Here is a 16,113-nt window from a genome sequence, read left to right as displayed (position 1 = left end):
ATCAGTCCGAATATATGTACAGTAGTGAAAGAATTATCCTTTAACTCCTAACCATTGAGGAGTTGACCTTCCATCATCAGCTCAGCCACATAAAATTACTACCGTCAGGCGTAAATACTGGTGTACCTTTGAAAAATACACTAAAAACATTACATGTGCCTATAACATTTGAAGAGTTCCCTCGATTTCTCCAAGATCCCATCATCAGACCCTGACTTGGTGCCAATGGGACCATCTCGGGGTTATACCCGTTCGATCAAAAAAAAAATTTTGAAAGTCGGTCCACGATTCTCGGAGATATCGAGTAACATACATACAAAAAAAAAAAAAAAAAAAAAACATTCAGTCGAATTGAGAACCTCCTCCTTTTTTGAAGTCGGTTAAAAATACAGTGATTACAGATATACAGATATAAAAATAATAGCCATGAAGGGCCAACATTTCCAAAGCCCAATGAAATGCAAAAATAAATGATTTTTATTGGAAATAAATATTTATTACAAACCAACAACAAACGGGCCTCTCGCTCGTACTTGCCCAGAACAAGCAAGTTGTGGAATGAGCTACCTTCTGAGGTGTTCCCCTTGCGCTACACTGTGACATGGGGGTTTGTCAAGACGCTGCGTATTTAGGGTTTTCAAAACTTGGTTCAAAGTGGCTCCCCTGATGTTGCTTATGTTCATAGGTCATGGGCGGCGATCACTGCTGCTCGTTTGTTGCCTATATCATAAAAAAAGCAGATGCCCTGTAGTAAAACATAACTGATGAAATAAGGACAACTCTATTGAGACGCTATGTACCTATTATAATTATAGGTACTGTATTATATTCATTATTCATTATTTACCTATTTATTTCCCTTCCTGATCTCGACATACTTTGAAAAAAAGACAGCCAAATGAATATTTTTCTCAATAAATGAGCGAACTCAGAGACGTTCCATAATACCTAAAAAGCTTAATTAACAAGAGAACATTAATTTTCATTACGCGGCCTACCTTAAAAAATAATAGTGTTTCACTTTTCAGCTGCCTTTCCTGTCATATTTATAAAGGTAATTGCTTGAGACGTGAAAAAGGAAAACTGGTAACAAGGAAAAATACAAGTTCTTACAGAACCTTATTTGCAAAATAACCGCATCAGTGTAACTAATCGACGTCACAGTTGCTTACGCTCCGTAGCGCATCGTAGCTAACTCTCTCTATCGCTCGTCCATATTTGCACGACAAAGCTAGTTTTCGTTCGACCATTCGTCAACGATTGTCAGTTTGGCTAGGAAGCAGGCCTTGAAAAAAGTTGACAAATGGGTTACACTTAAGATGGATGGAATAATTTCAAACATCGTTGGTCGACGAAAGAATTTACGTGACCTTACGATGAATACTGTTGTTCGGAATAATATTATACGAGTAACTAACTACTCTGTGAACTGTTGTTGACCTTCTCGAAAAGTTTGTACATGGGCTGATGCTGAACCATGATGCTGAGCAAGATCCACTAGGTTTTCCAAAATGTCCCAGGTAGTTTGTATGAAACCTTCCTTTTTGTTACCAGATTTCTATACATTTTCGTTAATAAAAAAGGAAAGTTTCATACAAACTGTTTGGGAAATTTTGAGAAACCTAGTGGATCTTGCTTAGCATCATGGACTCTATCAGCCTACCAATTTGTATCAAAATCGGAGACGTGATCCGAATGTACAAACTTTTCGGGAATTTCTCACCTATTCATTCTTATTTCGGTCATCAATTCAGGCGCTTATAGTATTTTATGGCAAATTCCGTATTTGAAATATTTTCCAAGCACTGGATCGACAAGAAAATATTGTATCATTAAATCTGGTAAGAATACTCATTTCAAGAGAATCGCTTAAGAATTGCAACCAAAATAATTTTTAAGAACAAAGAAGAACTGTGAACTGTTCTGGTGAAAGGTACTTGCGAATGTTGGATTATGTAGAAATGTGTAAGAGGTATTTTTAAAAACTGCTTTTAAAGTAAATCTTTAATTATTTGATGGAAACACAAATGAATACACGTATACCGTTAAGGTTTCAGGAGTTTCCTCAATTCCTCATGAATCCGATTATAAGAAATCGAAGCTTGACAAAATTTGACTTGAAAACTCAATATGCTTAACAAATATAACAAATCTCATAACAAATTAATGTCACTGTTCTGAACTCAAATGCATGCTGTTCTTATAAAAATACCAAAGTCACTATAAGTGTGCCGTTCAGTTTTGAGGAGTTCCGTCCTAATCATCATCAGAAGTTCCACTGCACCAAATGTCACTGTTCTGAACGTAAATGCAATTTTCAAAATCGGTCCAGTAACGACGGAGATATCGTGGAACAAACATTAAAAATAAATTAAAAAAAAAACATACAGATGAATTGAGAACCACCTTTCTTTGAGATTTGGGGCGGCGGGTAAAAATAGAGGAGAATCTCTGGACATACAAAAATAAAAAAAAATTAAATCACTTACATCACTTACACTACCTACATCGCTCCAGCCGATAATTATTTTTCAGTACAGATGGTGTTTTTTTTACGCACTAGTGCGAGAAGTGGTTCATTATATGTCAGGTCGAAACTTCAGAGGCTCATCTGTACTGAAAAATGTTGTACGATACACGTGCGAAAAGGAAATTCTTAACTCGTGTCGATTTAAAACACTCCCTTCGGTCGTGTTTTAATTTATCGCCACTCGTTTCAAACTTCCTTTTTTACGCACTTGTATCGTAATGTACTATTCAGACTTATAATTATTTATTATATTATCCTTGCAATTTGCTTTTCAGAAGAAAAAAACGACAACAAAAGGACTGATTATGACGAACAGGGGACTCGGAGTAACGATTGTGTATCTCGGAAATTTGCTATTGCGCCGCTTTTTTCATCTCGCTTTGTTTTTTCCTTGAATATTATAGCTACATATTTTATTTTTATGACACAATGTCAGAGGACGTCTATTCTTTTTCCTGAATTTTGTAAATAATTTGGAATAAGAATACTTTAACAAATTGAGCTTTAAGGAAAATATTAAAAACCTAATCAATGTAAAAGCGGCGCGGAACATGTCTTAACCCCTAAACCCCTATTAAGCCGATTAATCTATCAGGAAATTGAGGACATGTGGAACACATTGTTGACAATATTAATGCTAGGCCAGATAAGATTAAATTTTCTGACCAACAAATAGGTACCTACCCTGCAACCTTTATTGTACGTTCAAAGAATAAAGTGCGCAAACTACATTCCGTAATGTTTAGCAAGTTTGTCGGCACGTACGTAACTTCGCCTTCGAAGAAGATACCATAATCCTATAATAAATTTGTTATATGCACGTACAGATAATTTGTTGATAACAAATAGATACATACATACCTTTAAGGTTGTAACGTGTAGGTACGTACGTCGTACAAGTACTTACCTATTTAAGACGTCATTTAAGGAACTTTTATATTTTTATGGCTTAAATAAATAAATAAGTTGCTTTATTATTTAAAATACAAAAAATAGAAAACACGGGTTCTTATCCAGCAAAGGTTCTGAAGAAAAACATTAAATTAATACAACCTGAAGATCTATGGTCTTAAGAGTAGTCTGGCAGGTTCTTCCACAATTGTAGCCAGGAAAAGAGAGATATTGACATTATATTTATATCAAGTAATAAAAAGTTATAGAGAGATATTTTATGCAAGGCATGCAACTTTTGACTTTGTAACTTTGGGCTAGTTAGGAGGTGAATATCAATAAGTCCCTGGCCAGAAACTTTAAGCCAAAAAAAAACCTTGAGCCAGTGATGAGAGGGCAAAAGGTCCCATTATTCTGCTTTACCCAGCCCCGTTGATCGGTTATATATATCTCCGAAACTCTAGAATCTACTTCATCAGCCAAAAGCCGTGTACCTTTTAAAGAGTATTCATGTCTTCGCCTAATTTTAAACTTGCATTTTCCTTGTCGACAGGTATCATCAGATGATAAGAGATGTTAAGCCTGCCCCCGTCAGGCTGGAATGGTGGTGAGGTGCGGGCGGTCAACACGAAGAAAATATACTCCAGGAGGCCCTGGTATGCGCCACCGGTTGACCCTCAGGAGTCGTTGACAGACCAGGACGAATATAATAATAGAGGTACGAGAGTTCTATGTAGGTAACTTGAGAGTTGCTGGCAGCATTTCCCCACTGAATCGCAATGCTTATACGTTGAGCGAGGAAGCTGAAAGCTCTTTTGCTTGATTGTTCTATACCTTTGTACTTGCAATATACTGAGTTTTCAGAAGTAAGTAATTTTAGAATAATATTGCATTATTTATTTTTTGTACGGGAAGATAGACGGCCAAGCTTGTACGAGATTCTTAAACACCTATAAAATCATTGTAGATACGCACACACATTCTCAATCGATGGATATGAAAGTGATCTTGTTATAAACTATGAAATTAAATTAACACAGTCGGGATAGGAAAAGGTTAGAAAATTAGATCGCAATCAGCTATAAAAATTTAAACGAGTTGGCAAAGAAAAACCATTAAACAGCAAACTCGTATATAAAAAAAGTAGGTCGGGACTTAATCGCGAATCAAGTTTTAAATTTACCTCCGATGTTTCGGGTTGTCCCTATGGTGTCGTAGAAAACTCGTAAACTCATTGCTAGGGTACCTACGTAGTCAAATGCACAAATAACAGGCCTCTATAACAGATTATTCAAGCAGCATCCTTGTGACACTTACGTTCGTGGCTGTATAGCCCAATTCGAGAGAGGATCCCTCGTTCGCACACACGGCAGGTGTATGCTCCCCCAGATGGGCGGAGGTTAGAGGCCTGCTCGTGACGCCTCATGCGTTTATGATTTAAGCAGGAGAACCAGGCATTGTCGTTCTTGGATTTACCGTCATGGACAACACGGAGCCACGTGGGTCGGTCTTCGGCCAGTCGCTGCGATTGGTTGCATGGAATATCAAATGTGACCATGTGACGCTTCACGCAATCTTTAAAGCGCAGCATTGGCCGTCCGACCGGTCTCTCTTTTTCAAATGCACAAACGCTTACGATAATATCGAGTAATCGTAGCTATCACTACCGCTCTTCCGTATTGGCGCGACAGAGCCAGACTGCGTTTCGATCGGCGTCTAGCGTCAACGATTGTCATTTTGGCTAGGCCGGCAGGGCGCCAGATCGGGTCATGGCCATATTGGCCATGCCATATCCTTGAAACTTTGGGAGCAACTTTAAACTCAGCGGTGACCGCAGAGCTGGCAGCTTCTTCGTTCACAGAATCATTTGTGCTAGGAAATGCTGCCAGTGTATTATGACATGACACCGCAGGAGTAAAGTTTTTATATTTTATTCAATGTTTTCTCAATTTTCAAAATAGGACGTGATGAATATTTAAGTTATTCATTAGATTTGTCATTTATTGCGTTAAATGTGGCTTTAATTTAAAACTTAAGATTATACAATATAGATTTATGTGTAAATATCTTGAAAGTTTAAAACAATGTTTCAAAGTAAGCAGTTATTTCATTGCACTTGTGATTAAAAAATAAAGCCATATTTATGCTCAGAAGTTTTTTCGCTTTGTAAGCTTTATGATGAGAAAACTTTTAATTGTATTGTATTCGTTTATTTCAGACATAACAGTCCATATTGTTACATTACGTTACACTTATATTTAAAATTAAAGCTATAGAATTCAATAACAACCTTTTAAAACGTAGGCAATTCATTCTAACCGAACAATACAAATTTAATTCAAATTTATAGCACAAGGGGTTTGAGTGCTCTTAATAATAATTCATTGGAATTACGTTCGAACATTAAATTATGAAGCAATAATATCGTAGCCGAAATATTTTCAAGATATACCTAAATTATTTTACAGGCTCTTAAATTGAATGATATTATCAACCAAAAAGTCTCGACACGTTGTCTCTTACCATAAATATGAAATTTCATGGTATCTTTATATTACCTACCTACCTTTTCAGCATCTTAATCCTTTTGCCACCCAATGTACATTGAGAAGTTCATAATTATGTGAGTGTGCACGGAAAAATGTCCCACTTTGTCGATTGCTATAAAGCCGCTTTGTCAGTTTATTCATATAAAGATGAAAGTATGCAAATCTCGCCTTAATGATAACCAACAAAGTGGGACGTTTTACTAAACACACTCATATATTGTTTCAATGGAATTTTAACTGTCATATAAGCAAACTATCATTTATAATGTTTAATTTTTTCGAACTAATGAAATTACTTAAACTCAATTTTAACCCTTAAATGCATATTGTTGCCATTTGGCTACAATGCATGTATTTTTTAATAAACTAGCCAAAATATAAGCTGGACTTTTTTATTTATTTTTCTTAGATCTGTAGGATCATCATCCAGTTTTTTCACACTTTTCCGCCATTTTTTCTTAAATGGTTGGAAATAATGTTTTTATTTAAGAAAAAATGGCGGAAAAGTGTGAAAAAACTGGATGATGGTGATTTTTAGTACATGGTTCAGGCAGATTTTTTCAGAGTTAGTAACTATTTTATGTTTAATCATTTTATCATAGGGGTTTCTCAAATAGTGTACCTTTTTAATAGTAGTAAAAGTTTTCTTATAAATTTTACTAGTAATTATATATTTATATAAGTAAGATTTAGCCAATTTTACTTCTAACACTGATTTAGTATTAAAATCGATGTTAAATATTTTTTTTATTATTTTTCCTAGAGTCAGAAAACCATTGTCTATCACATTATTAATTTCTAGTTAAAAGAAAAAAATCATGCATTTAAGGGTTAAATTGCCGCCTCTATGACGATCTGGCCAATATTTCACTCAGCGGATCAACATAGATATCCAGCGGGGCTATGCGGCCAGCCTTCTGGGTACCTTAACCCATTAGTGACGACTTAAGGTAGCATTCGGATCCCAGCAGTCGCGCCGGGCCGCGCTGCTCGGTCGCTTGCGTCGGAAACTATCGCATAAAGCGGTGCGGCGCGACCCGGTCGCGGCTGCTGGGCAGCGGCTGCCGGGTCGCGACTGCTGGGATCCGAATGCTACCTTTAGATCAAATTTTTTGTAAGTTTTTATTTGTATGTTTTTAGTTTAAGTGTTTATTTGTAAGTTATGTTGTTTCATCAAATAAAAAGTATAAAGTTTAAATACAACTAGGATAAACATAAATGTATGGTGGATGTTACGAGGTTATACACAAGCGACAAAGGTACCTTTTTCTTGAGAACGATACATGTGTTATCGTACAAAATAGTACATTACGATACAAGTGCGTAAAAAAAGGAAGTTCGAAACGAGTGGCGATAAATTAAAACACGACCGAAGGGAGTGTTTTAAATCGACACGAGTTACGAATTTCCTTTTTGCACGTGTATCGTACGACGTTTTTCAGTACAGATGGACCTCCGAAGTTTCGACCTGGCATATAATGAACCACTTCTCGCACTAGTGCGTAAAAAAAACACCATCTGTACTGAAAATGTTTTTTTCTACTCCCGTGTTGTTATTCGTCATTTACAGTGTCGTACATAGATCGTTAAAACCCTACATAAAAGATGCCCGCCCCCGCCCGGCGCCCCGCGCACCCACGCATACGATATAGCTCTTAAAGCATTGTTAGGAAGCCTTTAAGGGATACAGCGGGGTTCGCGGGGCGCCGGGGGCTGGCGACGGCGCGGGGGAGTGCGAGCGACAGGGTGAGGCAGGATAGCAGGGGGAAATTAGCTAAAATTACGGCATAATTAATGGAAGGTTTTTTTAAATTGAAATATGTACGTTATAGACCGAAGTTATTTTTCATCAACCCTCCCCACTCCTCCCTCCTCTGCGTCACCCCTCTACCCTCCCTTAAAGTGCCGAAAATGCGGTTTTTCTCGATTTCTGACAAAACTGTTGAAGATACAGAAAAAGCGCGTAGTAACGAAGTAATCCTTAATAAATTTACTACAAATCATTCATTAACACTTTGGTTCTAGCACTTATAGTTTACGCGTGATCCGTCACGAAAGTTGGTCCTTTGCTGCAATCTTCTTTAGTGAATGTTAAGTTTTCGCCCAAAATGCATACGAAATCGTCGAAATTTGTTTGATATAACTAAAATATTGTAACTCATGACTAAAATAAAATTAAGGGGGAAAAATCACTACCATGGGTGGAATTTCCAATACGTCTTGGAATTCCAGTAACTATTTAAGACGTAATATTTTCACAGTAGTAGTCGCTAGGAGTACCATTGATCTATATAGTGTATCTATGACTGGGGATGAGCTTTTGGTAGCTGTTGGTAGAGCCCTGGAGTATCAATCCAGTAGCCGTGAGTTCAAGTCCCACCCATGGTAGTGATTTTTCCCCCTGAAATTCATTTTCAGTTTATAATATTTTAGTAATATCAAACAGATTTCGTAAGCAATTTGGGAGAAAACTTAACATTCACTAAAGAAAATTGCAGTAAAGGACCAACTTTCGTGATGGATCACGCGAAACCTATAAGTGCTAGAACCAAAGTGTCAATGAACGATTTGTAGTAAATTTATCAAGGATTACTTTTTTCCTACACGCTTTTTCTGTATCTACAACGGTTTTGTCAGAAATCGCGAAAAACCGCATTTTCGGCTATTTAAGGGGGGGAAGAGGGGTGACGCAGAGGGGGGAGGGATGGGGAGGGTTAATGAAAAATAACCTCGGCCTGTAATGTACATATCCCAATCAAAAAAAATCTTCCATTAATTATGCCAACATTCTCATACATAACTTTCCAGAAGCAACGGACTAGGAACAGAGGGGAGGCCGACGCGTCAAAATACAGGAAATAGTGCGAATTTCACGAAAGTTATTCTAGAAAACTATTAAAAAGTAAGTGCATGGTCGTAGAAAAAGTATTGTATGCAACGGTGTTTAACTGAGTAAAAAAATACTCGTGGCGTCTTTATTAACAATTTTCGGCTTCGCCTCAAATTGTTACTCACGTCACATCACTGCTTTTTAATGTTGACCGAAAATCTACGGATTACAATGTAATTAATAGCACGTTAGCTGATGTACTGCAGTGGTTTACTGTCAACAATTTACTTCTTAATTCTAAGAAAACCAAATGTATTCGATTCTCTCTGCCGAATGTTAAACCAATCGATACAAAAATACTTTTGAATGATGAATGCTTAGAGATGGTAGATACAACACTGTTCCTTGGCTTAACATTGGACAAAAATCTACAATGGAGTCCTCATATAAGGAAACTAGCAAGCAAATTAAGTTCAGCCGCATACGCCGTTAGGAGAATCAGGCAACTGACTAATGTTGAGACAGCTCGCCTAGTGTATCATAGTTATTTTCACAGTGTAATGTCATGCGGTATTCTGGTTTGGGGCAAAGCAGCTGACATACAGACTATCTTTGTATTACAAAAGAGAGCCATTCGTTCTATTTACAACTTAGGAACACGTGAATCAGTAAGAGAACTCTTCAAAGAAATTAATATCTTAACTGTAGCTTCCATTATGATAGTATAACTTATGTTGTTAAGAATTTAGACTGTTTCACTAAGAATTCTGATATCCATAATTATAACACTAGAAACAAAAATAAGCTTGCCATAAAGAAGTTTCGTGTCCGTAAAGTACAGAAGTCATTTGTTGGGCATTCATTTTTATAATAAGTTACCTGACACTGCTTTGAGATTACCCCTCCCAGCTCTTAAGAACTACTTAAAAAAATCATTGATGTTAAAAGCTTATTACAGAGTCGAGGACTATTTGACAGACAAACATGCATGGCCCGAACCAGAAACTACAAAAAACGAATAGCAATTAAAATAATTGTATTATGTATAGAGGACACAGTTCGGATAAGAAAGCACATCAAATATTTTATATTTTATGTTGTGTAGGTAAATTACATATTTAATGATATTGAGATTCATATTATCTTTTTCTTCTGTGACAATTTGATATGTTTTCTCTGAAGAAGAACGACGTATTATTAAGCAATAATATAATTTATTGAAATTAATTTCCATAGAGTACCTAGTCTGTTCATATTCTTTGATGAATACTTTTGCATGTTAAATTGTATCTTGTTATTTAATGCATGTTAGTTATAAGATGTAATGTTTTGAAAAGAAGTTGCCCGCCGAGTTTCTTGCCGGTCCCATAGTGGATACCCCCCTCCCAACTGAGGGGGGACTGAAATCTTCTCGAGGCTGAGGCGTAGGGTTAGAGCCGGCGTTTGACGTTCATATGCGCATTGTAATATGCCTACTTGAAAATAAATATTTCATTTTCATTTTCCACTCGTCTTTTTTGACCTCACTTAAACGCCAGTTGCATAAAATACTATAATAAACGTGGTTTTTTTTTCATCGTAAAAATACTCGTAGTTTATCACATCGCCACTAGATAAAAAGTTTTCATCATGTCCTACCATTACATACTTTAGTTGGAAACATATTTTAAGTAAGTATTTCAAAACGTTTACTTAAAAAAAACTTTTTTCTTTTAGTTTGCACTGTCTAGACAAGGTTAGGGAATAAAACTCAATCTTTATCCATTTCTTTTTTCCGAGAACCGCCTCTTAGAACGATAAAACTTACGTGCCTATGCCCATAATTTATGACCTAAGTACAGTCAAGTGCAAAAATACGTATCGATTTTATCCGCTCAAAAATATGTACCGAGACCTTATTCCGCCGACATAAAGTGCTATGGGACATATTTTTGATAAGTTGTACGCACCCATATTTTTACACTTGACTGTACCCACTGTATAGTAAGTATCTGTCTACCCAGACATGAATTCATTGCAGCAGGGCTAGCACATTATTGCGCGAGAGTATGTCGCCGCGAGATAGATAACACGTATTCTTCTAACTTCTAATTTTGTTGTATTAATGCATGACATAAGGACGGGTAAATAGTCTATGTCGCGGTGACATATTCTCACGGCCAATCATGTGCTAACCCTGCAGACCTATAAAGATTACTGGCCAATGCGAATGTACACCTGACATTAATCTGATATTAAAATAATGTTGATATTAAAATAATATTGATGTCATTCGTACGTATATTTTGGTCTGTTTCGGGCCTAAATTTGTTTCAAAAGTAGCATATTTTCTATCAAAATAATATATGGTTTTGACTATGAGAGGGCAGTATTGTATCGCTGTGATCTTCTAAGCATTTTTGAACTGGGTTATTATTCGCACATCTCTTATTTTAAGGTTAGCTGGAAGAGATCCCTTATAGGGATGAGTTCACGGTAGCTAATGATTGAAAAAGGGTTGAAATATTTGTTTGACATCAGGCGCATCTTCAAAGAAGTCTGATAGTTTTCCACATCCATTATTAAAAGCGTACTACACAGATTTAATGAAATCCTTGCTAAATATTCACGGCAATGTGAATGTATGTGTGTGTGTGTGTGTGTGTGTGTGATGTGTGTGTGTGTGTGTGTGTGTGTGTGTGTGTGTGTGTGTGTGGGTTTCCTTTCTGTCTACAATGTTTTCTTAAAAAAAAAATGCTTGAGTTGTGGGTTTGTGTGGGATGTAAGTTTATCTACGTTGCAGTTGCAATCTGATTTACATGTCTGCTTGAAAATAAACACTTTATCTTTGTTAAGAAACTACCTACTCACTGAAAGTTCAGACATTAGGTATAGGTCTCAGTTACGTTGACCAAGTAAATACAATACAGAAAATAAATCAGTCACATTATAGAAGTAATGCTTTAAAATGGCATCAATTTGGTATGGAAACGTCCTACTTTATTTTATTTGTATAATTTTTATCGTACTTAGTATGTTAATCAATAAAATAAATGTATTTACTGACGAATTATGCCCCGAAGGAATTAACCAAAAACATGTCCTGTATGAGGATAACCTTCTAATTTATGTCTATTTCCGTCAGATTACGAGTCAGAAAACGCGGGGGAGTCAGAAAACCCGGGAGAACGCGCCGAACCCGCGTACTATGACCCGAACCCGCAGTACGACGAGGCAGTGACGTCACGCGGCTACCAGAGCCTGCCGTCCGCGCCCGACCCGGTGTCGCAGGCCACGCCCACCGCTAGTTCCGTCACCGGCTTCTCTATCGCTAATGCTGTCAATTTGAGAGGTGAGTGGACTCCCTTGTTCCTCGTAGATAACCAAGTTTGATAACTGGTTTTGTATAAGGAAAAATGTTTTTTTTTCTTCGTAGAAAACCATTATTTTTTTCAATTTTCTACGAAGATTTTTTTTTCTTCTTCGCTTACCCGATTATGAAATGGGATTTTTTTTCCTCGCAGAAAACCATTATGTTTTGGAATTTTCTATCAAGATTTTTTTCCTTTTCAGTTTACCCGGTTTTAAAATGGTTTTTTTTTTCTCAAAGAAACCCATTATTTTATGCAGTTTTTTACTAAGATTTTTTATGGTTATGAAGTGGGTTTGTTTTCCATATAATAGAGAACTTATGTTATGGATGTTGATAAAATATTCTAAAAGAATGGAGCTATTTTTTCAAACGTTGGGTGTAGTAGTTTTATTTTCTATAAATAATAAAAAGTCCCGTTTGCGTTTGCTGGGAACAATAAACTATTCCCCTTAGAAACCCAAATAAAATAACGGGTTTCCACAAACAACAAAAATACTCATTTCATAACCGGATAAGCTAAGAAGAAAAACTAATCTGCGTAGAAAACCGCATAAAATAATTGTATTCAATAGAATGGGAATGGGAATGGGAATAATTGTATTAAAATGGGATTTTTTTCCTCATAATAATGAGGAAAAAATCCCATTTTAAAACCGGGTAAGCAAAGAAGAAAAAAAAATCTTCGTAGAAAACTGCAAAAAATAATGGTTATCTACGAAGAAATAAAAAATCCTTTTTCATAACCCAGTTAGCTAAGAAGAATTATTTTTCCTCATACAAAACCAGTTATCTACGAGGAACAAGGGAGCGGAATTAGCTACCTAACAAACGTCATCAGTATAGTTAACGCTTATATCGCACTTCAGTGTGCATAGCCGAATGAAAAAACGCTCACGAAACGCTCACGATAATATCTCTTTCGTAGCTATCTATCTCTATCGCTCTTGAGGATTGGCATGACGAAGCCAGACTGCAATATTTCTGCGGCGTTTGGCGTTTTATCATCCGATTGAACTTTGCTGAATTTATTATGGTTCACTTTGTAAATAAGTAAATATTTAGTAGTGTCAGGAAAATCACACTTTACTGGTGTCCCTATTTACCGCCGCCATCGGAGCCAGCCATATTACGGTATCTATTAATATTACGTAGGTACCAAAAGTTTAAGTGCATTTTATTGTTGAAAATAGTGTAAATAGGAGCTTTATTCATTGGCTTATAAAGTGAACCGAGCCAACAAATTGCTACTGAAATTCAATATTTGTGTTTCAACACAGCAAATATATCGAAACGCTTAAAGGGGTTTATATCGTAGCCTCAGCAAACACCACCTGTTGCATGTATTGGTGAAATGTCTGAGAAACTTTTTTATTTGTTTCAGACCACATTTACTTGGGTATATTAAAAAATTAAAACACTTTAATTGGTATTTTTTCTTTTAACATGCACTACTCAATATACTTACACGGTTGTAGCAAGGATGATTTATAATAAGGATTGACGATCTTTATCCTAAGAATCGTTCCTCATTTTTTTAGCGCCACCTATTAAATACTATCATAACTACACTGATGATGCCTACAAATTTATTTTGTTCAAAATGTGTATTGACGTGATATCAAGATATTAAAATAAAGAAATATTACATTTGTTTTTATAAACAATAAAAATACGACTGCGACTACTTCTACGTGGAAATTAGTGATCCGGGTCGCTTATTTTTTATTCGACCTGTTTTTTAACGATTCTCCTTGCAAACTTCAACTTTCTCTTTTCGTATTTTCCCTTAAGGGATAATTAAATTAAAAGATAAAAAACGACACCAAGTTTCAACTGTGTTTTGCATTTCAACAAGCGCGGAGAAGAAAGAGATAATTTTCTCGTAAGTCATTATTTTTATTGTGACCTAGACCAATGATTTTTTTTTTTAATTTTGAACTTTTTGTTAATTTACCTAAAAATGTGAAGGCCAGATAAAATTTCCGTATAACACACTTATCCGGTTTAACCTTACTTAAGTTTTCGTATCAAAAGACGATATTTTAGTCCATATTAATTTCCAGTTGTGATAAATTTAATGATATCAAAATTTTGTGTGACCTAGGGCAATGTTTTGTTTTTAAATTTTGAACTTTCTGTTTGAAAAATGTGAAGGCCAGATACAATTTCCTTATGACACACTTATACGCTTTAACCTTACTTAAGTTTTTAGTATCAAAAGATGAAATTTTAGTCCATATTTCCAGTTGTGATAGATTTTTAATGAAAATGCCAATCTTTTATATTATGTTATTTGAGAAGTCTTATCAATTTTTTTATATTACATTCCAAGTAACCGTTAAAGGAATTCTTTTTAATTTTATTATTAATTTCGTATAAGTATTCAGCAAGGTCATGAACTTCACAAAACCAAATATGTAGCTATCATAAAACTGTAACAGGTTGTAGGGAAAAATTTGCGTTTTCCCTCGTTAAATTATCACAAACCTATAAAACCTTCGTAGTTAATGATGTTCATAAAAATGTTCATGACGCCATATCGTATTTCTATCGTCATAACGGCCCTATAAATGTTCGCCTGAAATGCTTTAGGTCGTTCTTGACGACTCTATTAGAGACGATTGAAATTTTGCTGATAAGTATTTTGTCTTTAATATCTCGTGAAACTAACATTAAATGTGGGTGAAACTGTAGGTACAAATCTAGTTGAACCGACAATTCAATTGCTAAAACCGTGTAAAGGACCTTATCTTGTTTGATACAAACTAAACTTATACTATAACATTATATAGCCATCTCACGAGCACCAATAAGTATGAGCATAAGGAACTATCCACACACAGGCGACGCATGTCCTAAGACGCGGAACGGACGCCAGCGCCGCACCGTCCTAGTGTAATTTAAATAAAAAACGTCTCCTCAGTACATTTTGTATAGGAAGGACGTAAGACGCACCTCAAGCGACGCGCCCCAAGCGACGCGTCGCTTGAGGCGCGCGCCGCGTCGCTTGGGGTACTTCCTATACAAAATGTACCTACTGAGGGACGTTTTTCAAATTACACTCGGGCGGCGCGGCGCTGACGTCCGTTCCGCGTCTTACGACGTGTGTCGCTTGTGTGTGGATCACGGCTAAGTAAACTTAAATATAAATTACAATTAACAATTACAAAAACGTCTGAAACATCTATCATTAAAGCAGTTATTCACGTCACAAAAGTTACGACCAAAGGACCAGGATACTTAGCCAAATGCACAAACGCTTATAACGCTTATACGATAATATCGTTAGCTACGACCTCTATCGCCCTTCCGTTTTTTTTTTTTTTTTAATATTGGGGGACACCTTAACACAGATCAACCTAGCCCCAAACTAAGCAAAGCTTGTACTATGGGTGCTAGGCGACGATATAACTACATACTTATATACATAGAAAACATCCATGACTCAGGAACAAATATCTGTGTTCATCACATAAATAAATGCCCTTTCCGGGATTCGAACCCGGGACCGCGACTTAGCAGGCAGGGTCACTACCAACTACGCCAGACCGGTCGCACTACGCCAGACCGTATTGGCGCGACAGAGTTAGACTGAGTTTAGATCGGCGTCTAGCGTCAATGATTGTCATTTCGGCTAGGCCAGCAAAGCTCTCGACATTGAGGGCATTTTGTCAAGTCCTTGGAAACTGCGCGATAAGAAAGTTTTGACGGCGGCTGGGGATGGTAACGACGGTCATGACGGGAATAGTGATGTACCGATTGGTCTCTTTGGGCATCTTTTGTTCTCTGAAACACTGGGTATTCAAATGATAGAACATCGGAATTAATGACCATGTGCTGATTATATTATAAATTCGGGTAAAAATATATCAATACTATGTTGCTCGCTCTAATTCTACATAAATGACGAAAACTTTGCGTACTTTACTAGCACCATGTTTTTTTTTCAAGCCTCTGATTA

General features: G+C 36.4%; 1 protein-coding gene across 1 annotated transcript in view; it reads left to right on the top strand.

The window, feature by feature from the left end:
• LOC125231053 (synaptotagmin-15-like) overlaps positions 1–16,113 on the top strand; it is a 129,916-nt gene that overhangs the window by 19,900 nt on the left and 93,903 nt on the right. The window contains exons 2-3 of the mRNA XM_048136397.1: positions 3,975–4,139; positions 11,925–12,131. Of these exons, the coding sequence (XP_047992354.1) occupies positions 3,995–4,139; positions 11,925–12,131 (352 nt within the window). The 5' untranslated portion in view covers positions 3,975–3,994. The remainder of the gene's footprint in view (positions 1–3,974; positions 4,140–11,924; positions 12,132–16,113) is intronic.

The sequence above is a fragment of the Leguminivora glycinivorella genome, chromosome 11, assembly GCF_023078275.1.
Source record: "Leguminivora glycinivorella isolate SPB_JAAS2020 chromosome 11, LegGlyc_1.1, whole genome shotgun sequence".
Lineage (NCBI taxonomy): Eukaryota > Metazoa > Arthropoda > Insecta > Lepidoptera > Tortricidae > Leguminivora > Leguminivora glycinivorella.
The sequence above is the reverse complement of the archived record's forward strand: the minus strand, read 5'-3'. Positions and strand labels throughout refer to the sequence as shown.